This window comes from Micropterus salmoides, unplaced genomic scaffold (assembly GCF_014851395.1).
Source record: "Micropterus salmoides isolate LMB-PRFRI ecotype aquatic unplaced genomic scaffold, ASM1485139v1 Ms_hic_scaffold_20, whole genome shotgun sequence".
Taxonomy (NCBI): Eukaryota; Metazoa; Chordata; class Actinopteri; order Centrarchiformes; family Centrarchidae; genus Micropterus; species Micropterus salmoides.
In genome coordinates this window covers 19,414,576-19,437,340 of record NW_024041151.1, presented here as the reverse complement: position 1 = coordinate 19,437,340, position 22,765 = coordinate 19,414,576, and the positions used below count along the sequence as shown (strand labels likewise).

Here is a 22,765-nt window from a genome sequence, read left to right as displayed (position 1 = left end):
GTCCCCATCCCAGAGAAAAAGAGGGAGAGAGTTGAAAGGGGAGGAGAGTCAGGGGAGAGCAATGAAATGATTAGTAGGACGTTTTGAGATGTGAGAGAACGAGACTGATGTGATTGAAAAGATAAAATGTGGTGAGCGGAGTTATGGTTTTCTTCCTCCTGAAGGTGATGGGGGGGGTTTTAGTTTTTAAAAAAAAAATAATTTTGAGTGACAGTCAGCTTCCCTACTGGCCATGTTTATAGTTTTCAGTGACAGCTTGTAGCTCTGATCTGGCTCAGTAAAAGCTCAAGTCCTGAATCTCTCAATTATCATCCAGTGGAGAAACACAGAAAAGGCATTAATCCTCCAATCCGTGTCTCGCATGCACTCCGGGCCCGTCGCAGTGTTTCCTTTCTAAACGCATTCTTTTAACCCAAATTGAATATATCATTCCTCCCTCGAGGCGCCGGAGAAGAAAGACACTAATTCACACTGCCTCCCTCACCGTCTCTCTCTCTAAGTAGTTAATGCTTCTGAGAGGCTCCTATCTCGTCTCATCTCTCTTGTGTCTGTTTTTTCTCTCACTTACTTTCTGTCAACCCCCGTTCCTTTCCTTGCATGTCACTTTTTCTGTCTCATGTTTTGTTCACAATTTAGCAAGACACAGATTTTATGAGCAAATATTCCACAGATTTCTATAGAGAGAGTTTATTTTGGAGGCCAGTCGTTCATTTCCCTCCTGTATAAGCAACACACAATACACTGTGGTAAAAAAGTTAAAAAAATTTCAACTTTGAACCGCCTTCTCGAGTTTCTAACCTTTTAGCACCGTGACTGTATCTCTCCCACTGTTTTTGTAGCCTCATCGCAGTCTTCAAAGTGTAGGAAAAGCTCAAACTGCATGTTTAAAATTTTTCAGAGAGGTGCAGCCGCTATGTGTGTGAGAAAATGAACACACAATGACCACTCAAATGATCCACTCTATATATGGTTACATGGCAGCCCTCTAATGTCTTTGCTTACTCACTAACTGCTATTTCAGACTACGCAGGTAATTGCCCAAAGGATATATAAGCAGATTCTTTATTACTTTATTATTACAGAACCATGCAGTTACCTTTATGTCCTGCACACATATATATAAAACTATCTAACAAATAACAAAATACAATGAAAATTGGCTGTAATCATGGTAGTATAGATAAAAATACATGCTCTGTATTGTTAATGCCCTAACCCAACTTAAAATTATGTTTACTTTCCTTGATACCAGAAAATGTAACCTTCATTTAACCTATTTATGTCCATACAACCGCATTCCAAATAACATAACATTGAAATCTTGACAAAAACAGTGAATATTCATCAATATTCCTGTGACCAAAAGCACTCCCATGCTTTACAGGCATGTAACTAGAGAACGGAACATCCCACAGAGGGCAGCAGACCTTTCATTTGATACCCTGGATGTCCATGTAGCTACGACGGGTCGGCTACCAGGCTGCGAAAAAGGCCGGGTGTTCCGAAGCAGCACTTCTCTCTGCAGAAAAAGGCCAGAGAAGACGGGCACGCAGCTCCCAGGTATTGCGCAATATTCAAGATGGCGCCCGGCAATATTCACACAAATCAGCAGATTTTTGGACTGAAGATGGCAAAAAATGGCAAAAGTAAGTCAGCGGTTTTAAAGATTGTGTGCTGTCTCTTGATTGAATGACATGGATGTATAGTTGATAGAAAGCACTTACAGTATGTTTGCTTTTGTTTTCCTGTTTTGAACATATTTCCTACGTTGGCTTGTGTTGATGTGTAGGTGTTAACTGTCAGCGTGACATTGGTTTATTATGAGTCGTGTCCTTGCGGCAAAGCCAGGGAGGGCAGTGTGCCTGCATGAGTTTCCAGAGGGAAGCAGATAAAGAGCACACACGAACATACACAGGTCTACCGAGAGCTTCCTGTGTCTCCCTGCTAGGTCCTGTTGCCAAGGAGACCGGGCCTGGGCTGAATGCATCCAGTAAATACCTGGGAGGATTTATGTGTGGGAGTGAGGGGTGGAGAGGAGGTTGCTTCATTCAAACATCCCTGTTTATCATATCACAGTGCAGCCGTAACGAGACCAGAAATGCCATGCAGTTGGCTTGGCTGCCAGCCATTGTTGGTCTTAACATCAAGAGTACTGTGGAATCTGTCAAAAACCCTTTATCCTTCTTAGAAACCTGAGAATAAATGTTTATCATTGTCAGGCAAGCATTTCTAAGGTTTATACAGTATGGATTGTTTTTCCTGGTCCAGACAGCTGTCACTTGTAGAGGGAAAGGCGGGGTGGAGACACAGTGTTGAGATCTAGCATCGGATCCTGCAAGGAGGGGAATCAAAACTGGCTCCTCATGACTAAGTCCCAGATGAGACTGTGGTGAGCTGAGCCCATAACCTTCAAGAGAAAGCAGCCAGACAGCCAGAGGAATAGAGATAATTGAAATGACTGTCTGTGTAGGCACTGACTCTTTTTTTCATCTCCCTAATTATTCACTGTCCTCATTTTGTGAAACTGTGCGTGTGTGAACACATGAATAGAGGAAAGCGGAGAGTCTATGTTTTTGAAAGTGTGGATATATTCTAATACAAATGTGTATTTGATCCGGCTGTGTGTGTGTGTGTGTGTGTGTGTGTGTGTGTGTGTGTGTGTGTGTGTGTGTGTGTGTGTGTGTGTAGGTTTTAGAGCCATTCTGGGAATATGTGATTGCTTGGGTTCAGGTAATTGATGCTGGGACGCTGAAACTGGCGTACAGTCAGCCTGGCCCAGTGCCAGTATAAAGAGGGCGAAGGCGAGAAAGGGGGCGGAGGAGAAGATTAGAGAAGAAGGCCACAGAAATTCCATGGCAACCATCAGATCGGGTGAGAAATGCATTGGAAGGATGTTAAAATGACAGCTCACCTTCCTTGTTTCGAAGGTAGCATGCTTACCATAATTTTCTTGGTTCAGTTGCAGTTGGAATTTGGTTCTTCAGAGAGCTGCTCAGGTAGATGTCAAGAAACAAATGATAAGGCAGGTTAGATCTATATGTGTAGAAGCCGTACCTGTCAACATTGTGATTTGAAAATAAGGGAAGTAAAAGTATTTTAAAATTTTTTAGAGAGGTTAAAAATACCAGAGATTTTTGATAAAATATTGAAACGGGATGACACCGGGATAGAACGGTATAAAACGGAATTATCCCGGGAAAAACGGGAGGGTTGGCAGGTATGGTATAAGCGACCAAATTTGCTTTTGAAGTGTCCACGAGCCAAACACCAGTCTTTCAGTGGGATTTACGGTTTGCGTTGTTGTTTGTATTTTTTGTTCAAATTAGGGCTTCAATAGATATTTACGTGGGATACTCTGCTCCTTCTGGTTATATTTCCTAAGTAGCATAATAAAAGCCTCTTCTGTATCCTGACATGTTATCTAATCACAAATGAAATGCTCTTCCTGTTGGCTGCGGTAACCCGGGCAACAGTTCCCCTGGAGACGGGCTTTGGCAAATCTCTACGGTCTGTTTAGCAAAGTCCTAACGCGTGTCCCCAGAACAGCTCCGAAATAAAGCAGCAGTTTATTGCCCTGAGCAGCGATGATGCTGTGGCTTGTGTTTGACCAGAGATTAGGCAGATTGGGACCTTTTGTGCTCGTTCTGCTGTTTGCCGATGATAAGCACCGCTGCAGGCTGGGATGTCTGAGCCGGGAGCAGTGAGAAAGGGGACAGGGAGGTAAACTGAGTGAAGTTTTTTTCAGTTTGATTTTGATTTTGATGATTTTCTTAGTGCTTGAGCGTGTTATAGTGCTGCATTTCTAAAGCAACGGGTTCTTGCATATACAGGAAAATCAATCAGAAATTACTTTTTTTTTCAGCTTGTTTTTTATATGGCATACACTTAATGAACATTGAATGCCAAATGGTACAAATATTGTGCATTTTTGTGTTTATATGTGTACACAAAGTAAGTGTATTGTCAGTGGGTACCTCATATTGTACCAGTTTGCTCAATAAAACAATCCATTCCCACACAATAAAATTATAATGATGAAGTGATATCCCATTGGTAAACGGTTTCGAATGAGCCCACCCCGCAGATGTCACATCCTGGTTTGACAGGAAACACATCACACCAAAGAAGGAAGATTTATATTTGTTCAAAATACTCATTGTGGTTCTTAATAATATCCTGCCATGTCTCAAATGAGCAAATTAAACCATCAGTTTATGTCAGATTTTTTTTTATGTAACCACCCACTGTCAAACTTACCATAATAATGATGTCATATTTGAATATTAAAATGGCTTTGGATGCCTGTAAGCTGGTTGTATTGGCTATATAAAGCTAACTGCAGTATATTATACAGAGGCAAACGTTCACTTGTTTGGCTGTAAGGCCTAGCAGGGGTCCTGAGGGTTTGATTTGGTTTCAAAGAAACAAGCTCAGCACCAATAGCAGCAGGAGTGCAGCATAACCTGTGTTACAGGACTCACAGGGGATTGTAATGGGGATGATGCGATGTGCCTTAGAGATGAAATAATGCCGGGAACACACGCTCATTGAATGTCTACTACTGTATGAAGTACATAAAAATTATTGTATGCAGTTTCAAGAAGCACACTGCCAGTCAGGGCTGACACCTCGGGACAGACAACCATTCACGCTCACACTCCTCACGCCTACAGGAAATTTAGAGTTGGCAATCAACCTAACCTGTATGTGTTTGGACTCAACACAGTAAGATCCCAGCCGGGCCGGCTGGTTCAAACCCAGAACAGTCTTCCTTGCTGCTCACTGGATCTTAATCTGTAATAACACATCATAATGTGTTTATTGATTATGATTTTGAAAGTATCTAAATCTGCAAAGTAACTAGTAACTAAAGCTGTCAAATAAATGTAATAAAAACATTTGCCTCTGTAGTGGAGTATAATGTTGTATAAAACAGAAATACTCAAGTGAAGTACAAATACGTATAGTACATGAGTGAATATACTTTTACCACTGCCAACCACTCGTCCTTAAAATGTGTAAATGACGCATTTTCATATTATTATTTACTGCTCGATGCTTGTGTATTATCACATCAAGCTTATTTTCTAAGTAACCTAAGAAACCAAATAGTATGCTCCGTAGTAGTTATAGTTGTATTACATGTATGTGGAAATGAAAATATTGTGGGACAAGTAAAACAACATTTATGGAAGAAATGACTTGTCAATAGTAATTAGACCCCTGTTGAACACTGGCCTGTCAGACAGATAATCTACCTTTATTTGCAAAATATTGTGGGCTGTCATGTATTATTGCTTCTTCATTCATCTTTGCCAACTGTCAGCATAGTGTCTCAAATCAGATCCAAATGGCAGTGCACTGTAACTGACATGAAACAATCATTCAGGGCGTTTTTACTTTTGTTTTCACATCATAAGGCTTTGTCAGACTGAATGAAATGAAACAGGAGCAAAATGTTCTTCCCATTCGCCTCTTTATAGGGCTCAAACAAAGCCAAATGAAATGTGGATGATAGTAGCTACAAGTTTCAGGGCGAGATCAACACAGAGATGAGATGTGTGTTTAAAAGGAAAGACTTCTATTTATAAAAAGTTGCCAACTGGGAAGGAGTAACCGACTTTGAGTTTGTCTGTCTGGACGCACTTGTGGAAAACAAGTAGTGCTCAGCCCACAGACCCACCCTCTTCACTTCATGTTGCGTATCATAGTACCTCCTCAGCAGCATGACACGACATTATAGCACTCCTTCCAGATTTCAGAACTGATACAGGCAGATTTTGTGGTATATTTCTATTTAAAGACTCACCTATATCATTTTGTTAGTGATCGGTGGGTCAATCAGTTCAAGCCACTTTGGTCCAGTTGAGGACAGATGATTTAATGACAGTATTTTTAAAGGTAGGTGTGTGTTTTCAATAGCTGATAAAGGCCAGGGTGCTTTTCCCAGCTAGTAATTTTATTGATCGAAGTAGTTATGCTGTTTGTTAATTGGATTTCAGCTCCCCTGCTCCAGGCATACATGGATACACAAACACACACATGTGAAGACACATAGCAACACAAAACCCACGTGACCTTTGTCCCCACTCCTCCAATGCATTAACCTCTAACCTCCAACCTTTGCTCTGCTTGGGGCCTTGAGTGCCTCTGTCCTCTAGCAACAGACACATGACAACACTTAACACTAGTGATTGTGTGATAATGTTTTGGTATGCTATTTATTCAAATGTTGTCTTTTTTTCATTAGCCACGTTAGCAACATGTCTCTATTGATGACAATGCAAAAAACATACCTTGTTCTATGACCAAGTACCTGTAAAACCAATGACATCAGCCTCAGCTGATGTTAACACCAATGTTACAAGCATGTGAGCATGTTAGCATGCTGACATTAGCATTTGGCTCAATGCACCACTGTGCGTAAGTACAGCCTAATAGTTCTAAAAAGTTGATCCAGCGTTACCACCATAAGTGAAAGGAGTTGTCATTGTGAGATTTTCGTTCTCGTAACCATGACTTTTTGACATTAAATTCAGCCAGGATAAACTGTTTAAATCAAACTTTGGCCTGTGAGGTATTTGTATCCTTAAATCAAGTTTAACAACTGTTACAAAGACAAAGATATAGCATTCCTGTCAGTTCCATTCATTCTATTTTTATCAAGCACGTTACAGCATTTAAAACCCACACATTACTTATGATGGGCCGCAGAGTGTTTTGCAGATAGCCATGGAGATTTAAGTGCCAGCTTCAGTGTAGATAAATTAATGAGGCTGCTCTCCACCCACACAAACGCAGCGCAATCGCTGCGGTGCTCATGATGCATTAAAGAGAGTGTCAGAGGGTTGAGGTCTGCCCTCAAGATTTACCGCCGTGGTGAGATCGCACTCTGGCTCCTGCAAAGGCCAACATAGAGAGGAAAATGAGAGGAAAGCTGAGAGAGACGCAACAGAGGGCAAGAGATGCTGAGCAAAGGTAGTATTTAGAAGAAGAAAAGTTAAAGGAAGAAAGCACTCCTGTTGTGTAATGTGAATGGAAAGTAAAGAGCAGAGTGAAGTGGAGATAACAATGTGTTATTATTGTGATTGCCTTCATGCACAGAACAAGACAATGCACACACCGTAAATACCATATAGGACCCATCATCATCACCCTACATTTAAAATCCCATCATCTACCATTTGCTGACTTACAACCTAAAAGCCAAGCAAGTTCTATTTTTCATCACACTTTGCCATCTTTGCTCATAGAAACCGCAGTCTAATGAGTGCCGTTCGTGTTCCAGAGTGGGGTAATTTAGCGTGCTGTATTATTAATCAGAGTCAGAGCAATTTGAACGCTTATTTCCCCCATAATGCTTCGGGGGTCGGGGTAATGAGTCTCTTTCCTAATGACTTTAGCAGTTGACAGAGAAGACACGACAGGCGCTTGTGGAATCAAAGGTTTGTCTGGCACGATGAGGGTAGAGTGGTGTGTGTGTGTGTGTGTGTGTGTGTGTGTGTTGAGCTTGTGTCCACTGAGACAGGCGAGTGCTCTCCTTGAAAGTCTTGTGTGATCAAAGGAAGCGGCATCAGGGAGGAGAGAAAGAATACAAAAGATGTAGACTGAAACAGAGCGAGGGAGAGCAGCGGAGAGTACAGAGGAGGATGTAAAGCACACAGTGCTGAGGGGAAGCTGACACAAGATACAATATATAGCTGCTTGTCATTCACCGACTTTGGGGCTGTCTTTATGATCGGTTGCATAATTATCTTTGAGTCCATGTGTTTATTTCTTCTGTAATTATGTTTATTTTTGTGTTTGGGTCATAATCTTCTGCAGACTATATATCTGCTACCCGCCTTCCTGTCAACTTTTGTCTTCCTCGCACTGTCTCTTTTCATCTGTCTTCCTTTTTATCAAATCATTTATCGGTTTTATTTCCTAACTGTTTGTCTACTTTCCCACATTTTATACCCGACTTATGACAGTGATACCGTATCCCCTAGCAGCAAACTCCTGTGTAACTCTGTAAGGATGAAACGGGGAATTCAAATTTCAGCAGTGCTGCAACAATTGATACCAAACATTTTAATATGATGATTTCCATTGCTCCTTGCAAATTGCATAACTTTGGACTCTTTTTGACTCTTGGTTGGACAAAACAAGACAATCGAGGATGTCTCCTCTGGGAAATTTTGATGGGCATTTTTCATCATTTTCTTACATTTTGTAGAGTGGTCAATTAATGAATTAATCAAAAGAATATTCTGCAGATTGGTCACTAGGAGAAAGTAATTGTTACTTGCTACACTGAACTTTTCAGAAGTTCTTTTAAGTAGATTAAGAATCATTGTGGCAGAATACATGCTTTAATTAAGGTTTGGTAAAGTTTGACTCTAACTTTGCTTGAAGATGAAAAAGACTGAGGTTAATAAAACATGATTGGCACTGTGGTAGTGATAATGTAGTGTATTCTGTAGTATCCTGCAGAATTTTAAAGAGTATTCCTCCAATTCAGCGTTGCACTCCTGTTATGATAGTAGCAGCAAATGTAGCCTTGAGCTGTTAGCCTCAAGAGGAGATGAAGAGTGGGCTACAGAGGCCTGGAATGGTTATTTCTTTCTAAATCCACAATTTCCAAACTTGTGGTCTTCAACCCCAACCAGCGTCTTCTTAAATTACATAACAATGGATCAGAATCCTTGCAGCTCCTTCTGGAGCCTCAAAAGGCTTTATACTGTACTTTTTTTTTGCATAGTCCTCCACTAGACCTGTAAACAAACTTCCAGGTAAAAGTCCAACTGCAGTGGGTTTTAATATTTAAGAATTTAGATCACAGTAAGCAGCATATTAAGCAGCCATAGGCAATACTGCCGTTGAAGCTAACTTGAAGCTAATGCTAGCAGCCTGGCTGTCATAATCTGACATTGTTTCTTTCTCTGTGGCAGAGATGTATGACATGGAGAAACATGGACAAACAGTTGGTATCTGTTCCCATGAGTAGTTTAGGAAAACACACAAAACCACACAAACATTTAAACATGAAAAAAAGCTCATAGCACAAGCTGTAGCATTGTGAAGCCACACAGTAAACCCAGTACCTCTGCATGCGCACACATACAAATACCCTCATTGCGCTGCCCATCTCTCTGTTCACTCTTCCTCCAGCAGTGTTATTTCCGGCCATGCACTTTCCTATGTTGACTTTTTTCTTTCATTCATGTTCTGCCTCTCATCCCTCCATCCGGAGACAAAGGGATGATTGCATCACTGCAGGGGGCATTGTTTGATTTTAAAGGCGCAGCGTTTTTGACTTGGCGATCACCCCAGCTTTATAAGTGAAACCGGCTGCTGCTGCTGCTGCTGGGTCGTTTCCACAGAGATTATCATCACTAAGGCAAAGAGATTACCTCCAGGAAACAAATTGGTTTATTATGATTTCTCAACTCGGGTATTGTTAATAATGCCAGGAAGCAGGAGCACGGAGTTCACCAGCAGATAGACGTCAGGCTGCTATGATGGGTGAAATAGTATTTATGATAAATTGGGAAAACAAGATGAAGAAAGTGGCTGCCTTCATAGAGGGAATGTGTGGTCCTCGTTGGTCCTCTCAAGGGAGCAATAGGAACACAATACACACTTTCCTTGTTACATTGAATCCAAAGCTGTTAAATATCTTTTACTGCAATTCTGTGAAGAATGCCTTTACTCTTTAGTCATTCTGCTTCACAATCTTGTTACACTGAATGGTTTTTATGAATGATGCAAAGTGCCCAATGGGAACTCAAGTGAATGCAAACAATTCCATTTTCAATTTCCTCCATAGTTGCATCTTCTGAGGAGGAAAGAAAGTAGAAATGTCAAACAGATTTGTATGCCGGAATTGCAGATATTGAGGAATTTCGGAATACAGCCCGCCTTACAACTTACAGCGCTACGTCCACCCTCTAATGACAAGACAGTCACATTTTTCAAATAAACTGCTGTCAAGTGTCTGCGCAGTCACAGGAGGATTACAGGAGAAACGCTGTGTTCATGCTCATTTGACGGCATGTCTTTCCCCCAGCGATGCTGAAGCTGAGGCTTCACTTTAATTTCCACTGCTTTTTCCACTTTCACTCGCCTGCCAGCCCCCTCTCTTCTGGGTTAAATTGTCTCTAAATTGGATATTTAGGGGATGGAGGAACTCAGGGGAAGGGGTGCCCTGTCTCTTTCCTTTCCTCTTCTCGCGGCAACTCTCACCCCAGTTCCCTTTCCATCATAGTGTACAGTACAGTGTTTCATATACAATGTTATTCGGGAGAAAGGGGTGCATCCTATTTATCTCCAGTGTCCAGACCTAACCTCTTAAGGATCCATCCACTGTGCCTTACAAGCACACGGTATATGAATTAGATTTAAGAGTGGGGATGGTTGGGGGGGGTGGGATTAAGAGAGAAGGCTCTGAATGTTGTAGCGTAACATTAGGATCCTATGGGACTGGGTGGGGCTTTAAGGTAAGTGTGCAAATGTATTTGTAATTGTGTGTGTGTGTGAGGAAGAGCCAGAGGTGGGGAGAGGTGGGGTTATATTGGCCCCTCCAATAAAGGCGTCAGCTACCGGGGCAGATTTATGATGGCCACGCTGAGTGGAAAGCGTGATGGGGGATGGAGAGACAGCTCTCACTATCGAGGATATCTTATGCCTCCTTGGAGAGTCGCTTGCTCTCTCTCTCTCTCTCTCTCTCGCTCTCTCTCTCTATTTTCATGGCTCTCTCAGTCTGTCGCATTGTCTCTGTCTTCTCTATTCTTATTTGTCACTTTATTTCTATTTATTGTTGTTTTTCATAATTAGGTCTGTCTCAGCAGTGGCTTGTTTCCTGGTGTTTTACTTTCGCCCCTCCTTTCCTGCATTACCACACAGAGAATTGCAGGGCTTTAGGCAACAATTGTTTTCTTTGTCTGACGGCCACATCTCTCTTTATCGCAGTTAAACTCAGAAAACCCTTTTAATGCCTCATATTTGTGAGAATGAGTGAGGAAAATAGACGCTCAGCTCATTCATGTCTGTGTATAGCTGTTGTGTTCATGATGGCTGAGAGCAAGGAAAGGAAAGACTGAGGCACAACCAAAGAAAAGGGCAGAATGAAGAGGTATGACAATAAAGAGATATAGGGAGGGAATATTGTGAGACAAAGAATGAATAGTGACAGAGAGTGTGTTGAGTGGCCTCTCAAAATGACACTAAGTACAATAAGGCGCCTACTGTATGTGGTAGTGCTAAAAACTAATTGTACACTTAATGTAGCTAATGAGGCTATTTGCACTGAAGAGGGTCTGAGTGCTGGGTGGCTCTGCTCGGCATCTCTAAAGCACTAAATAATGCTTTAGATCATGTTTGTTTTAATCTGTAGAAAATCAGAAGGATAAGAACATCAAGTTGTGGTTTACCGTGTTACATGGTTTACATTTTTTTTTTTTACATTTGGGCATATCTATGCTTGTTTACCTGTGCATCCAGTCTTTATGCTAAGCTAAGCTAACCAGCTCCTAACTAGATCCAAATTTGTACAAACATTCCTTTAACAAAAGAAGTCAAAGTTTTCAAATGTTAAATTTTGTCTTAAAAAAACGAGCCAAACATTTTCTACTTTTTCTAAATAAAGAAAAGTAAACTAGATTTTGAATCTAATCGGATATTCAGTGCCAACTGTTGGTAATAAACATACTTCAGTAGTCTGGGATCCAGGCACAATTGTGTCTTTAGATATTGGGGTTCGATACCGAGCCCTTGTCTCCTCAGGTTGTTGAAGAGTTGTTGACAAAACCAAATGCACAATTCATTCTTTTCAAGGTGTGTCAGGCTCCAAAAAAGCCTGTGATTGGGCATCATATACAGCACACAGAAGCTGTACTGATTTAACAGTTGCAAACAGCTCCCATGTGAAGTATTTCAAGCCACATTTTCTATTATACAGGACATCCCATCAACATATCGGTGTCACATGACACCCTGATACTGCCTGTGGTATCGTTTTGGAAAGATCCATGCGTTGCTATGGCCGCGGTGCACCAGCTATTCCCAGTGTGCGTGGTGTGTAGTTTTCCACCTGCAGCAAGAAAAGCAAGACTTGCTCCCCCACCCAAACACTGTTTCCATGTAAACATTTTACAAGAATGTGTGTGTGCGTGTGTGTGTGTGTGTGTGTGTGTTTGTTTTATTTCTGTGGTTTGAAGCAGTTTGGTTGTTTTATTTTGCCAATAGCTCCAGGAAGAAATCAATAGCTGGACTGCTTTTTGGATCTTTCTTTTTGAATGATATAAGTGTGTGTGTCTGTGTGTGAGTATTTTACCCGCTCTATAGACACTTTTCTGTCATTTTTAGGGCCCAAGCACGAGAAATGTGCATGGACCCTAATGGAACTGAAGGGATCCTCTTTTTCACTTTTCCCTTCTTTCAAATGAATCACATTTTTGACAGCCTAAAACTCAGGAATTGCATTTTATTCTTTTCCTGAGGGGGAACAGGTGTGGGAGGGGTAATGGGGGGGGGGGTGCTCATCTGTGAGCAGCATGATGATGAAGAGGCCAGCTGTAGAGGCCACAAATCAGCTGAAACACAAGCGATCTGTTCGAAAGACGGAGAGAAAGAAGATGTACAGTAAGTGGAAGAGCATGAGAGGCAGGCAGAGAGGAACTGACTCAAGGCAACGTTAGGAGCAGCGTCTGGGCCGAGATGAGGTCAGACGTGGACAGACAACCACAGGCTATAGTGACCCATTAACCGGACTTGTAAAGCTCAGACCCTCCCACTTTGGAAACTGCTGGTTATGCACTCACACGTTTTACATATGCACAAATCCATTACAGGTAAATTATGCTAAGATGGTTGAAAAATATACATGAACGCTATATCAGGCAAGACTAGTAATGGTCTCAATTAATTGTTTTATGTTGAAGAAAGAAAACGCCTGGATTGTCTTGTTTTATTTGTAAGAAGCAGATAAAGTGGAGCTATTTACCTTCACATTCCCCAGAAGACACACTCACACTGTTTAGTCAGAGCTGCTGGTGGTTCATTTGGCATTTCATCTTCATTTTTCTACAGTTTATCATTATTATTCATGATTGTGGTTTTTTGTCTGTGACTCTGCCCTCTTTTTTAGCCAAGAGGTGGTTACGGCCTAAAAATGGTTGTTTGGATGCTCAATATTTTTGGGCCTCAGGGCTGTGTGGGCACAAAAGACATTCCACACACACACAAACACAAAAATACACACACCCTTAGTGTGTTTCTAGGGCCATTTTTCCAAAGCAAGGTTGTAGGAAGATTAAAACAAGCCAGCTTGAGATGAATACACAAAGGTGGGGTTGGGGAAAACAGGAAAATAATTCCACTTTGTGTTTTTTACATAGACACCTTATATTTTTAGACAAGCTGTGAATCACTCCTAATATGTGCATTGTCTTCTTGTTAGCATGTTGTCTTCTGAAATGTTTTGTTGTTGACAAGCTCTAATTCGGGAAGATCTGGTAATTCAGTAACGCTAACTGGCATGAATACAGATAGCTGCACCCTGCTAAAGGCTGAGTGTGTGCATATGTGCTTTGTAAACACATGCAATCTAACCTAAAATGATACTTCAGTGCAAGTTAGGAAAGGATACAGCGAAGAAACGAATGAAGGTGTTAATCAAACCAAAAACCTATGAGTCTGTGGAAAGTTTGCAGGGTTTGCAAAAGCAGTGCCACATACTAGGACTAAAAATGAATGAAGAATATGTAGTACACTCAGTTTGGTTTCTTGTGAGGTTTGGCATTGTAGGAAGAGACTGTTTGCATACAAACACACACACACACACACACACACACAGTCACACACAGAGCCTCTATGTTGTTCTTTGCCTGGCAGGATGCCGTTGGTCCATGCAGGCGCAGTGGGCAGCACACGCCCACAGGCAGCAGCGAGTGCGTACGCAGCAAGCGGTGGGTGGGCTGAAGGTCAGACGGGCCGTGGACACACTGCCATTGTTCTGTCTATCTTTTTGCTGTTCTTTTCCCTCACTCTGTGACCTGTGACTTTAAGAGCATATGTCTGTGTGTGTGTGTGTGTGTGTGTGTGCTGGCGTGAGCTAAAAATTCATAAAACAAAATGAAAGAGAGGCACAAATACAATGTAAGTAGATGTTAGCTGAAGGTGTTCTGAACTCACAGAACTCTTTTAATTGCTGTGGACTGGAGTGTCTTTCTGTGTGTTTGTGTTTGACTGTGACTCTGGAAAGAGCCGTGGCATGTTACTGACATGAGTCAGCACAGAGGAGGCCCGGCAAGCTCTCTGAGAAGTGCGGCTCGGTTGAATGTAGGAGTGGGAGGGAGATGTGCAAAAGGTCTTCTCTGACATTCAGAGACGCATGATGCCTTCCCCCTCAACTGTTACACACCAGATTCCCCGAACCGCTGACTGTACTCTCTCCTGCTGGAAGCCGAACAATTTTAACTCACCAGAACATGTTTAGGGGAAACCTCAGCTTGTACATCAATGAAATGCATCACCCCATGGAGTGTGACTTTGTAAAATAAGTCATTTTGTAGTCAAATTGTAGTTTCTGACCTTTGTTTCTTGTTCTGTCTGTCTCTCCCACCTCTCCTCGTAAAGGGCAGGTCACATAATCATAGGCAAAACCGCTTTGTGCTGGCTGAGCTGTTATTTTCCTTCAGAGAAAGTGATGGCACCCTCCGCAGAAGCAGGTCAGAGGGAGGGTGCTGAAAATTTCCCTAGAGATGCTCCAATCGGTGTTCAAATTATTTGAACCTTGACCCAGTTTGTAGTTGGCCTCTTCAAGTGCTTCATATCGCAGCTTTATGTTTTTGTATGAGTGCGTGAACAAAGATGCAGGGGGAAGCTCATTTTGTGCGCCCCAGTTTCTAGAGCTGCATTAATTAGTGTTGAAAATGAACTCCACCAAATGTAAGACATGAATCTACCCAGTGTGCATTGCAAAGGCACAGGTAATAATAATGAATTGTGGTTAGATTGAAGTTTACAAAAGTTGTGTTCTGTAAACTATGTGAAAGGATGGTGTCAGGAGATGGTTTGGCATCGCAAAATACCAGTTTTATATCTCCCTACCTTTGTCCCTCTTATAACTGAGCGCACACAGAAACATGAATTTGTTGATTTGCAGGTCACAAAACATCTGTATGTCTGCGTTAAAAGTGTAAAATGTTAAATGTGATTAAACAGTGGGATTTTTTTTAAACATCTACATGTGTCCCATATACATGTAGCTGTTGTTTCAACAGCATTTAAATAACTTTGACTATTAACATTTAAGTAGAAATGTTGAAACAGTGGCTGTAAGTAACCTAGACGTTAAGTTTTCGACAAAGTTTAAACTATACATCCAAACCTGCGTGTTAGAGCTAGACGGATAAATTGGCCAGGCCAACATATCAGCCAATATTAGCTTATGGCAGACATATTGGTTTCTGTATATATGTCCGCTGATAAATAATGAAGAATTGTAGTACAGAAATGCCAAACTAGATTATTTAGATTATTTTTATATTGAAGCAGTGTCGCTGTTACAGGTTTGTTTACCAGAAAGTAGATTTTTTAACTGTAGTGTCCTGCTCAGTTTGTATCTTGGTCACTTGTTGAAGGTCAATTGTTGAAGAAAACTATTCTAAGGGATCCAAATGAAAACTGTTTGTATATGTTAATAGAATTCCCACCGGCCAATATATTAATATGAGATTATGTATATTATTACCTATATTATTACAGATGGTCATTTCACCGGGACCCCTCCCTCATACGGCTACGATGCAGACCGCGCAGAGGAGCAACGGAGGCACCACGACATCCTGCCGTACATCGATGACTCGCCGTCGTCTTCACCGCACCTCAGCTCCAAGAGCCGCAGCAGTCGTGACACCCTCTCTTCTGGATCATTAGAGTCCTCCAAGTCGGTCAGTATGCCATCCTGCCATGTCTTACTGCTGGCCATTGCCACATTTTCTCAGCAATTTTATTCCTTTAGGTTATGCAGCAAGAGCAGAAATTGACTATAAACAAACCTAAGCTATGAATTTCTTAATATTAAGGATTTTTTTCTATTAATGATACAAAGCATAATACCAGATAAATATTCAATTCTACAAATATGGATGCCAGTAGGTGCCAATACTTACGTACTTTGACCTCAATACAGTGCAGGAAGTGGGCTAATCTATTCTTAGAGCAATCCTGTCAAAAATCTGTCAATTGATGAGAAATCAAATCTGCCATTTGAGAGGATTGATAAAGGACAATATCCCCTGCCTGATAACCCAGAAGCAGTCATCCAGGGAAGAAACTCATCCCCCTTAAGAGTCTGGCTTTTTCTCATCCAGGGTATTAGGCAGAATTACCAATCACCTCCATCACTTCCATGGCTGCCATCAGCCCCTCTTACCCTCCCTCCTTTGCCTCGTCTTGTCTGCGGAGAGAAAACCAGTGATCTATGACGTCTGGTGCTCTTTAAAGGTTACCATGGAGAGGACACACAACACCACAGTGTCAGCAAAAATAAAATAAAAAACATGGATGCTACAGCCAGAATCTATTTAGGCTTTTCTTTTTTGTCTCTAGTGTTTATATTCTCTCTTATTTATTATTGATATGTTTAAAATGTATAATTGATATATTTTTTTCATTTGTCATCACCATTTACCAATTATGATTTGCACCAAAGAATTTGTGGGTAGCAAATGAACATGCTAGAGCAATGTCTTCAATTAGGAAAAGAGAGATTGTTGTGGAGAATGTAATAAGCTAATACTGCTTCTCTCCACTGTGCCCTTGGAGGAAGTAATCGCATCAATGGTCATGAAGCAGTATCAGTTACTCCGCCCCCTCTGTCTTTGCTCACTGTCTGAGCTGGTGTGCGAGTGCCTGTCAATCTGATTCATGGCTTGAATTTACCAATAAATGATGAGTCCCCTTGACTGCATCCAACCTTTGACCTGTGAGCTTGGAACTCTGTCTGATTTTAATGTATACACACACACAGCATGCCATCTCTACTTTGGGCTGCACAAGCCAATGGCTTCTTTTTTAAGTACACAAATGCACACACACACATTCTGTTCTCGCCAAGCAGGATGGTACATTTATGGTGGAGGAGATTGTAGACGATTTGCTGAGTCTTGTGTTTAGATGCAGAATCCCTGAGCAAACCCAATGCTGTGTGTGTGTGTGTGTGTGTGTGTGTGTGTGTGTGTGTGTTTAGGGTTGGCAGAGGCAGCATCTGAGTCAGTTAAACATATTATACAGCCAACCAACAATTATCCATCAACACATTCTCTATGCAACACATTCTCCATGAAAATGGAGTTACCATCGCCCTTGATTTGCCCTTGGACCGTCACTCTTCAAACATCCTCCCAGTTGATGTGTCAGAGCCCCAACAAGCTCTGATTGGCTCAGCAGAAGCTGATGGTTTTATGATGTCACCGTGATGAGTCACCACCATCAGCAATACTGCTGATTTAATTTTGATTTTGACTCTTCCCTGCTCTGAAGAGGGAAAAGAGGGGGGTCACTGAAGTCAGCTGGACTGAGCTGTTTTTAAATGATTTCGCAAAACCACCAACCTCATCTTTTTTATCTTTTCATCGTAGTGCACAGCGTGACACATGAAGTTCAATCAAGGACAGCCAGAGCCCACTTAATTTTTTTTTCTTATTGTTTTTTTGGTGGGGTATTTAATGCCTTTATTAGAAAGTTGACAGTGGAGAGAAATGAGGGAGAGAAATGAGGGAGAGAGATGGGAAACGACATGCAATTCAAATCCCAGATTTTGAACCTGGGATGCTGCAGTTTATGGTCAGTGCCTCAAACCCTCAAGCCACTGGTGCACCCCCAGAATTCCTAATAAGCCATGATCAGTTTTCTCTGTTCCCGAGGATCCCTAAGTTATATCAAAATCCACCTCATTTTCTTTGCCCCATCATCCTGTCGGACTTCACTCCTCGAGACCACAACTTGACGGGGGGAGTTCGTTCCTTTTCCTGCTCATTCTCTAAACCTCTAGATGATCACCTTCAGTGGATTAGGAAACATTAAAATCTCCCGTTTTGATCTATCACATCTGTAATGACCATCCGCTGATTGCATAGCTTTTTTCCTTTTAACAGAATTCATGGTGTGATGCGGCATTGCGAACATCCTATGCTGAAAACCCCTGCAGACACAAACTCTATCAACATCTATCACATCTGGCTAAAGTGCAGTTTAAATAACCAGAAGTAATGCTGCATTAAAAAAGAACTGTCTTTGTCCTGCAGCGCAGCATAATTCTAGGACAGCTCCATTACTTGGTAGACATGTGGAGAATATGAAGCAATCACATTTCAGAAAGCGAGGGATGGCAGAACCGGATGCTAAACAGATTAGTGAATATGAAAAATGAAATACGGTTAATAAAATGGGGTACAGGGCATGCGTTGGAGCTCACTTCTTTCCTGTCCTGGCTCTGAATGTTTATATGAGTTTCGTACACTGCATTTGAGAGAGAGAGAAAGGGAGAGAGATGGTGAATAATGTTATTACAGTGGCTGCTGCTCAGTTTCTCTCTGCGCCTCCTAAGCTACAACGGGTTGCTTGTCAAATGAACACTGTTTGTATTGATTCTCATTCTCTCGCACAAACATTATCCATGCATAAATAAATCAGAAGCAAATCTGAATTCTTAAATGATGTTAGGTAGTGCCACCGCTAAGAGGTGTTGTGTGTTGTGTAAGGGTTTAAGTGTGGGTTCAAATGTGAAATATTAGCTTTTGTTGACTCTGTTGCACACACTGGATGTGAAAACATGGACACAGAAACCCAAATTTACCCCAAGCTAGGGAGAATGTGTTTTATTTTTACTTTTTTGATTACCAAAAAATGCAGCCAGACACCCCTTTAGTCTGAACCCAGAGCTCATTAGTTGGCACGGCGATGAATAAAAGATGATATGTCTGGAGATGTGGGTACTTCCTAGGGGAGCCGTCTGGGGTCTGAAATGATGAATAAACACTTTATGGCACTCGTCTTCCCTCTGCTAGTTCAGTAACCGGGCTGAATGTTAAAGTTTCCTTCTTCGTGATTTCCTTCGAAATGTTCTTGATGCTTCAAATGGGCCCCCGTGATTCTCATGTTCTTTCACTAGCGTGCACATCCTGCGAGGGTAAAGTCACACAGCTATGCCGATACTTGTAGCTCAGCAATGATTCATTCATTTTTCATTAATTCATGAACGTTCAGGGGGCTCCGTTGCCGCCCCAGGCTTTCCCTTTTAAGTCAGCAGAGGCAGGAAGACATATTCAAAGCCGCTGCAATGCAATGTAATCCATTTAAGAGCAATCATGAATCATAGTTACATTACTTATTTACTTTCAATGCCGCTTTATTTGCACTCATAATATGAAAAGAGAAAACTTTTCCGCTTTTGGTTGTCTTAGAGTCTATACATAATGAGCTTTTCCAGAGGAAACAGATATTGTTATATACAGCACAGATCCCCAGACAGCTCGGTGTGATGCATAATACATGTCCATCCAAATAATTTCCTTCATCCTTCACCTAAGAAAGAGAGACAAAGAAAATATACAGGACTTCTACTGTATATTTTCTCTCTTTACTTTTAACTATTGAGGACAGGATAAGCAGTCAGATGAAGAGAAGGAGAATATGAATATACTATAAATCCTGTCCCATTCTGCTCGTAGTCTTTGCCTGATTTCTCCAAACTATTATACTGACCAAAGTAAGGCTATAATGATTAATTGATTAATGGTCTATGAGTTGATAGACTCAAAAATTCTTTTCATTTTGTCATTTTTCAAGTAAAAACACCAACATTGCCTGGTTCCAGCTTCTCATTTATTGAAGATTTGTTGCTTTTCTCTGTTTTATATTGATGAATTAAAGAAAATAATCTGGAGAGTAATCAATAATTCAAATACTCTTGAGTTGCATGGCGCCCACTGCGTTAACGTAATGCAACGTAGCGTCTTCAGATCCTGTACACGCCTCTTTTGTTTAGGTCAGGAGGATTAATGGTTATTGATTGATTTATTAATAGTTAATTTATTGTAAAATAGAACTGTAGCCACACACAGTAAGATGTAAACAGTGAGTGCCATTTTAAATTTTTAACTGCAAGTTGCTAAAACTAAATCAAAATTGATGCCGTGCTTCTAAGTCGTGCTTTTTGGCTAACAGGCTAATCAATTCTCCTGTGTAATGGTGTCCAGAATAATCCTGTACCGCGTCATAATCTCCTGGGCTCTTAACAGTCCCCTTTGACCCATGCTAGCATCTGCAAATGCAGTGGCCATGGAACAGGTTTCAGGCCCATTTACCCCATCATTTAAAATAAATGCACGTACAATTACAGACATCCAAGTACACACAGTACATGCTCACAATACTGTACATCATTTTAGCATGAATATTTATACAATGCTTGAATTCTGCTGTGTGGACATGTAGCTGTAGAATCACAGGTGGCTTAACATACACCAACACAAATTTTTATAATTATTCATTCTTTAAGCAAAAGACCAAATTATTATAAAACAAATTAGCTGGTTTCCAGCATCACAAATGTGAAAGCCAATAGGTTAAACCTTAAAGGATAGGTTCACATTTTTTCAAGTCTATCTTAAAAAAGCATGAACCCTCATATCAGCTGTGGCATTTGTCTTGGCTCTAAATGCTTTTCTGCGCAAAACAAGGACTGTGGATTTTGTCCTTATCTCCTTCACTTCAATTCACATCCCTTGTTTGGCTCTCGTTCTGACTACTGGACGGATTTTGCTGTTACCCTCTGCCTAGACACACACACTCATCCACACAAACACAAATCGTATGTTTCAAAAAGCCAGGTAGCCTTGTAAGTCACAGGCTGAATGTGCCTTTCTCTCGATCACTTTGCCCACCACGTACAACCACTCTTGATCTTCTGTGAACCCCTTTCACATGTAGAGCCCAGATAGTTGCCGTGTAAGCATAAAGACAGTATTAAGGTGTCCTGTCTATAAGATAAGAGAAAAAACAGGGGAGGCCCGAGTGCATTGAAGGTTCATTATGAAAATGTATTAGTTGTTTTTGACCCAGGAATCTCGTGGCTTTTAATTACAATATTTGCAATGGATCCCAGGAACTTTGCTCAGATGGGACATTTCCAGCTCAACTTTTCTGGCACCCATTCTCACATGACACAGATTTCTACTTCAAGCGTGTGTTAAAGTAGAGGAGAGAATACTCCCTCTTTACTTTGCCCTCCTCTGCTTCAAGATGCTCTTTCTCTTTGCATTTTATCACTTTTTCTCTACTTCCTGTAGCCAGTCTTTGTCTCCTCTCACCGTGCCTCTTCCATCTTGTGGTCTCTTGTCTCTCTCTCTCTATGTGCCACACACAGCCAGAAATCCTGCCTTATGCTGCCATTATGCTTAGATACATGGTACAGTTTGTAGCTCCAAGCTTTGATTATGTCTCTTACTCCTTTCTAGACTGTTAAATGTAGACCTTCCCTCTATCTTTGCCTCCCCTTCATCATGTCATCATGATATTGTGCCCTCTTTGTTCTCTCCCTCCACTCTTAATTACACTGAATCTGTGTTGTCTTGCTCTCCCTCTCTTCTGTTGATTGTCATTCTGTCTCACCCTTCCTTCTATGTTTTCTCTCTCTTTCCTCCTCCTCATAGCCTGAAGCACTGGAAGTGTCCACGTCCCAACCTGGGGTCACTGTGTGTGTGTGTGTGTGTGCATGCGTGTATGCGTGCACTTGATACTTGCACTTTCTCTCACAAACACATATTTATACACCAACCTTGCTCCCACAGGAGATCCTGCCTGTTTGAGTTATTTCAGAGTTTGTGGGTTAAACAAGACAGCCCAAGGAATCTCTCCGTCTGTCTGTTTTCTTTCATGTCCATACTCCTCAGTGAGCTTTGACTGGGCTGAGGGGAATGAGGAGGCAACCACGGGGGATTTCTAGAGGGGGCAATTTTTGCCGTTTGATTTTCTCATCTGTGGCATTCATAAACAACAATCCTGCAGGAGATGCAAGCTCAACAAAGAACAAGGAACCCTTCAATTTGAGATTTAGAAACAAGTCATAATATGTGTCTTTTTACCAGCCGATATAAGGAATTACATGCTTTTAATGTTCTTCAGTCTTAGACAAATAATCAAATTGTGTGCCTTCCAGTGTAAAAACAGTTAAGACATTTGTTTAAGAACAAGTAAAGAATAGTGGGCATCTACAGGATTGGATTAAATGTGCATATTATTCTATTGCTGGATATTGCTTTAACTTTATTATTATTTGCCTGCATGTTTGTTACAGAATGAATGTGACCTGGAAAAAGGCTTGGAGATGAGGAAGTGGGTCCTGTCTGGGATCTTGGCCACTGAGGAAACATACCTCAGTCACCTGGAGGCACTGCTGCTGGTGGGAAAACACCCCCTCACACACACCACATACCAATTATACAGTAGAATCTTATTAGCAGTAGGCCTATTGTTTAAGCAAATTGAGTATTCAGTATCTATGTTTTGCCACCAGTTAATAATAGATTCTTCACACTGAATTTCATTTGGTGCCGTTAGATGCATCTGTAAACTGTGAATGAAAAAGAGAGATTTTACCTTATTTACTGGCTGTTTTTTGCTGGAGATTTAGAAATAAAATAAAATAAATAAAGCCATATTTTAAAGTAATATTTCAGTGATATGAAAGTATATACCATGAGAAGAGCCCATTTTT

At 41.2% G+C, this 22,765-nt stretch overlaps 1 protein-coding gene across 1 annotated transcript in view; it reads left to right on the top strand.

Annotated features, from left to right (window-relative positions):
* Window positions 1-22,765, top strand: part of bcr (BCR activator of RhoGEF and GTPase) — an 86,192-nt gene that overhangs the window by 28,861 nt on the left and 34,566 nt on the right. Inside the window, exons 2-3 of the mRNA XM_038733784.1 lie at window positions 15,751-15,935; window positions 22,346-22,450. Coding sequence (XP_038589712.1) covers window positions 15,751-15,935; window positions 22,346-22,450 — 290 coding nt within the window. The remainder of the gene's footprint in view (window positions 1-15,750; window positions 15,936-22,345; window positions 22,451-22,765) is intronic.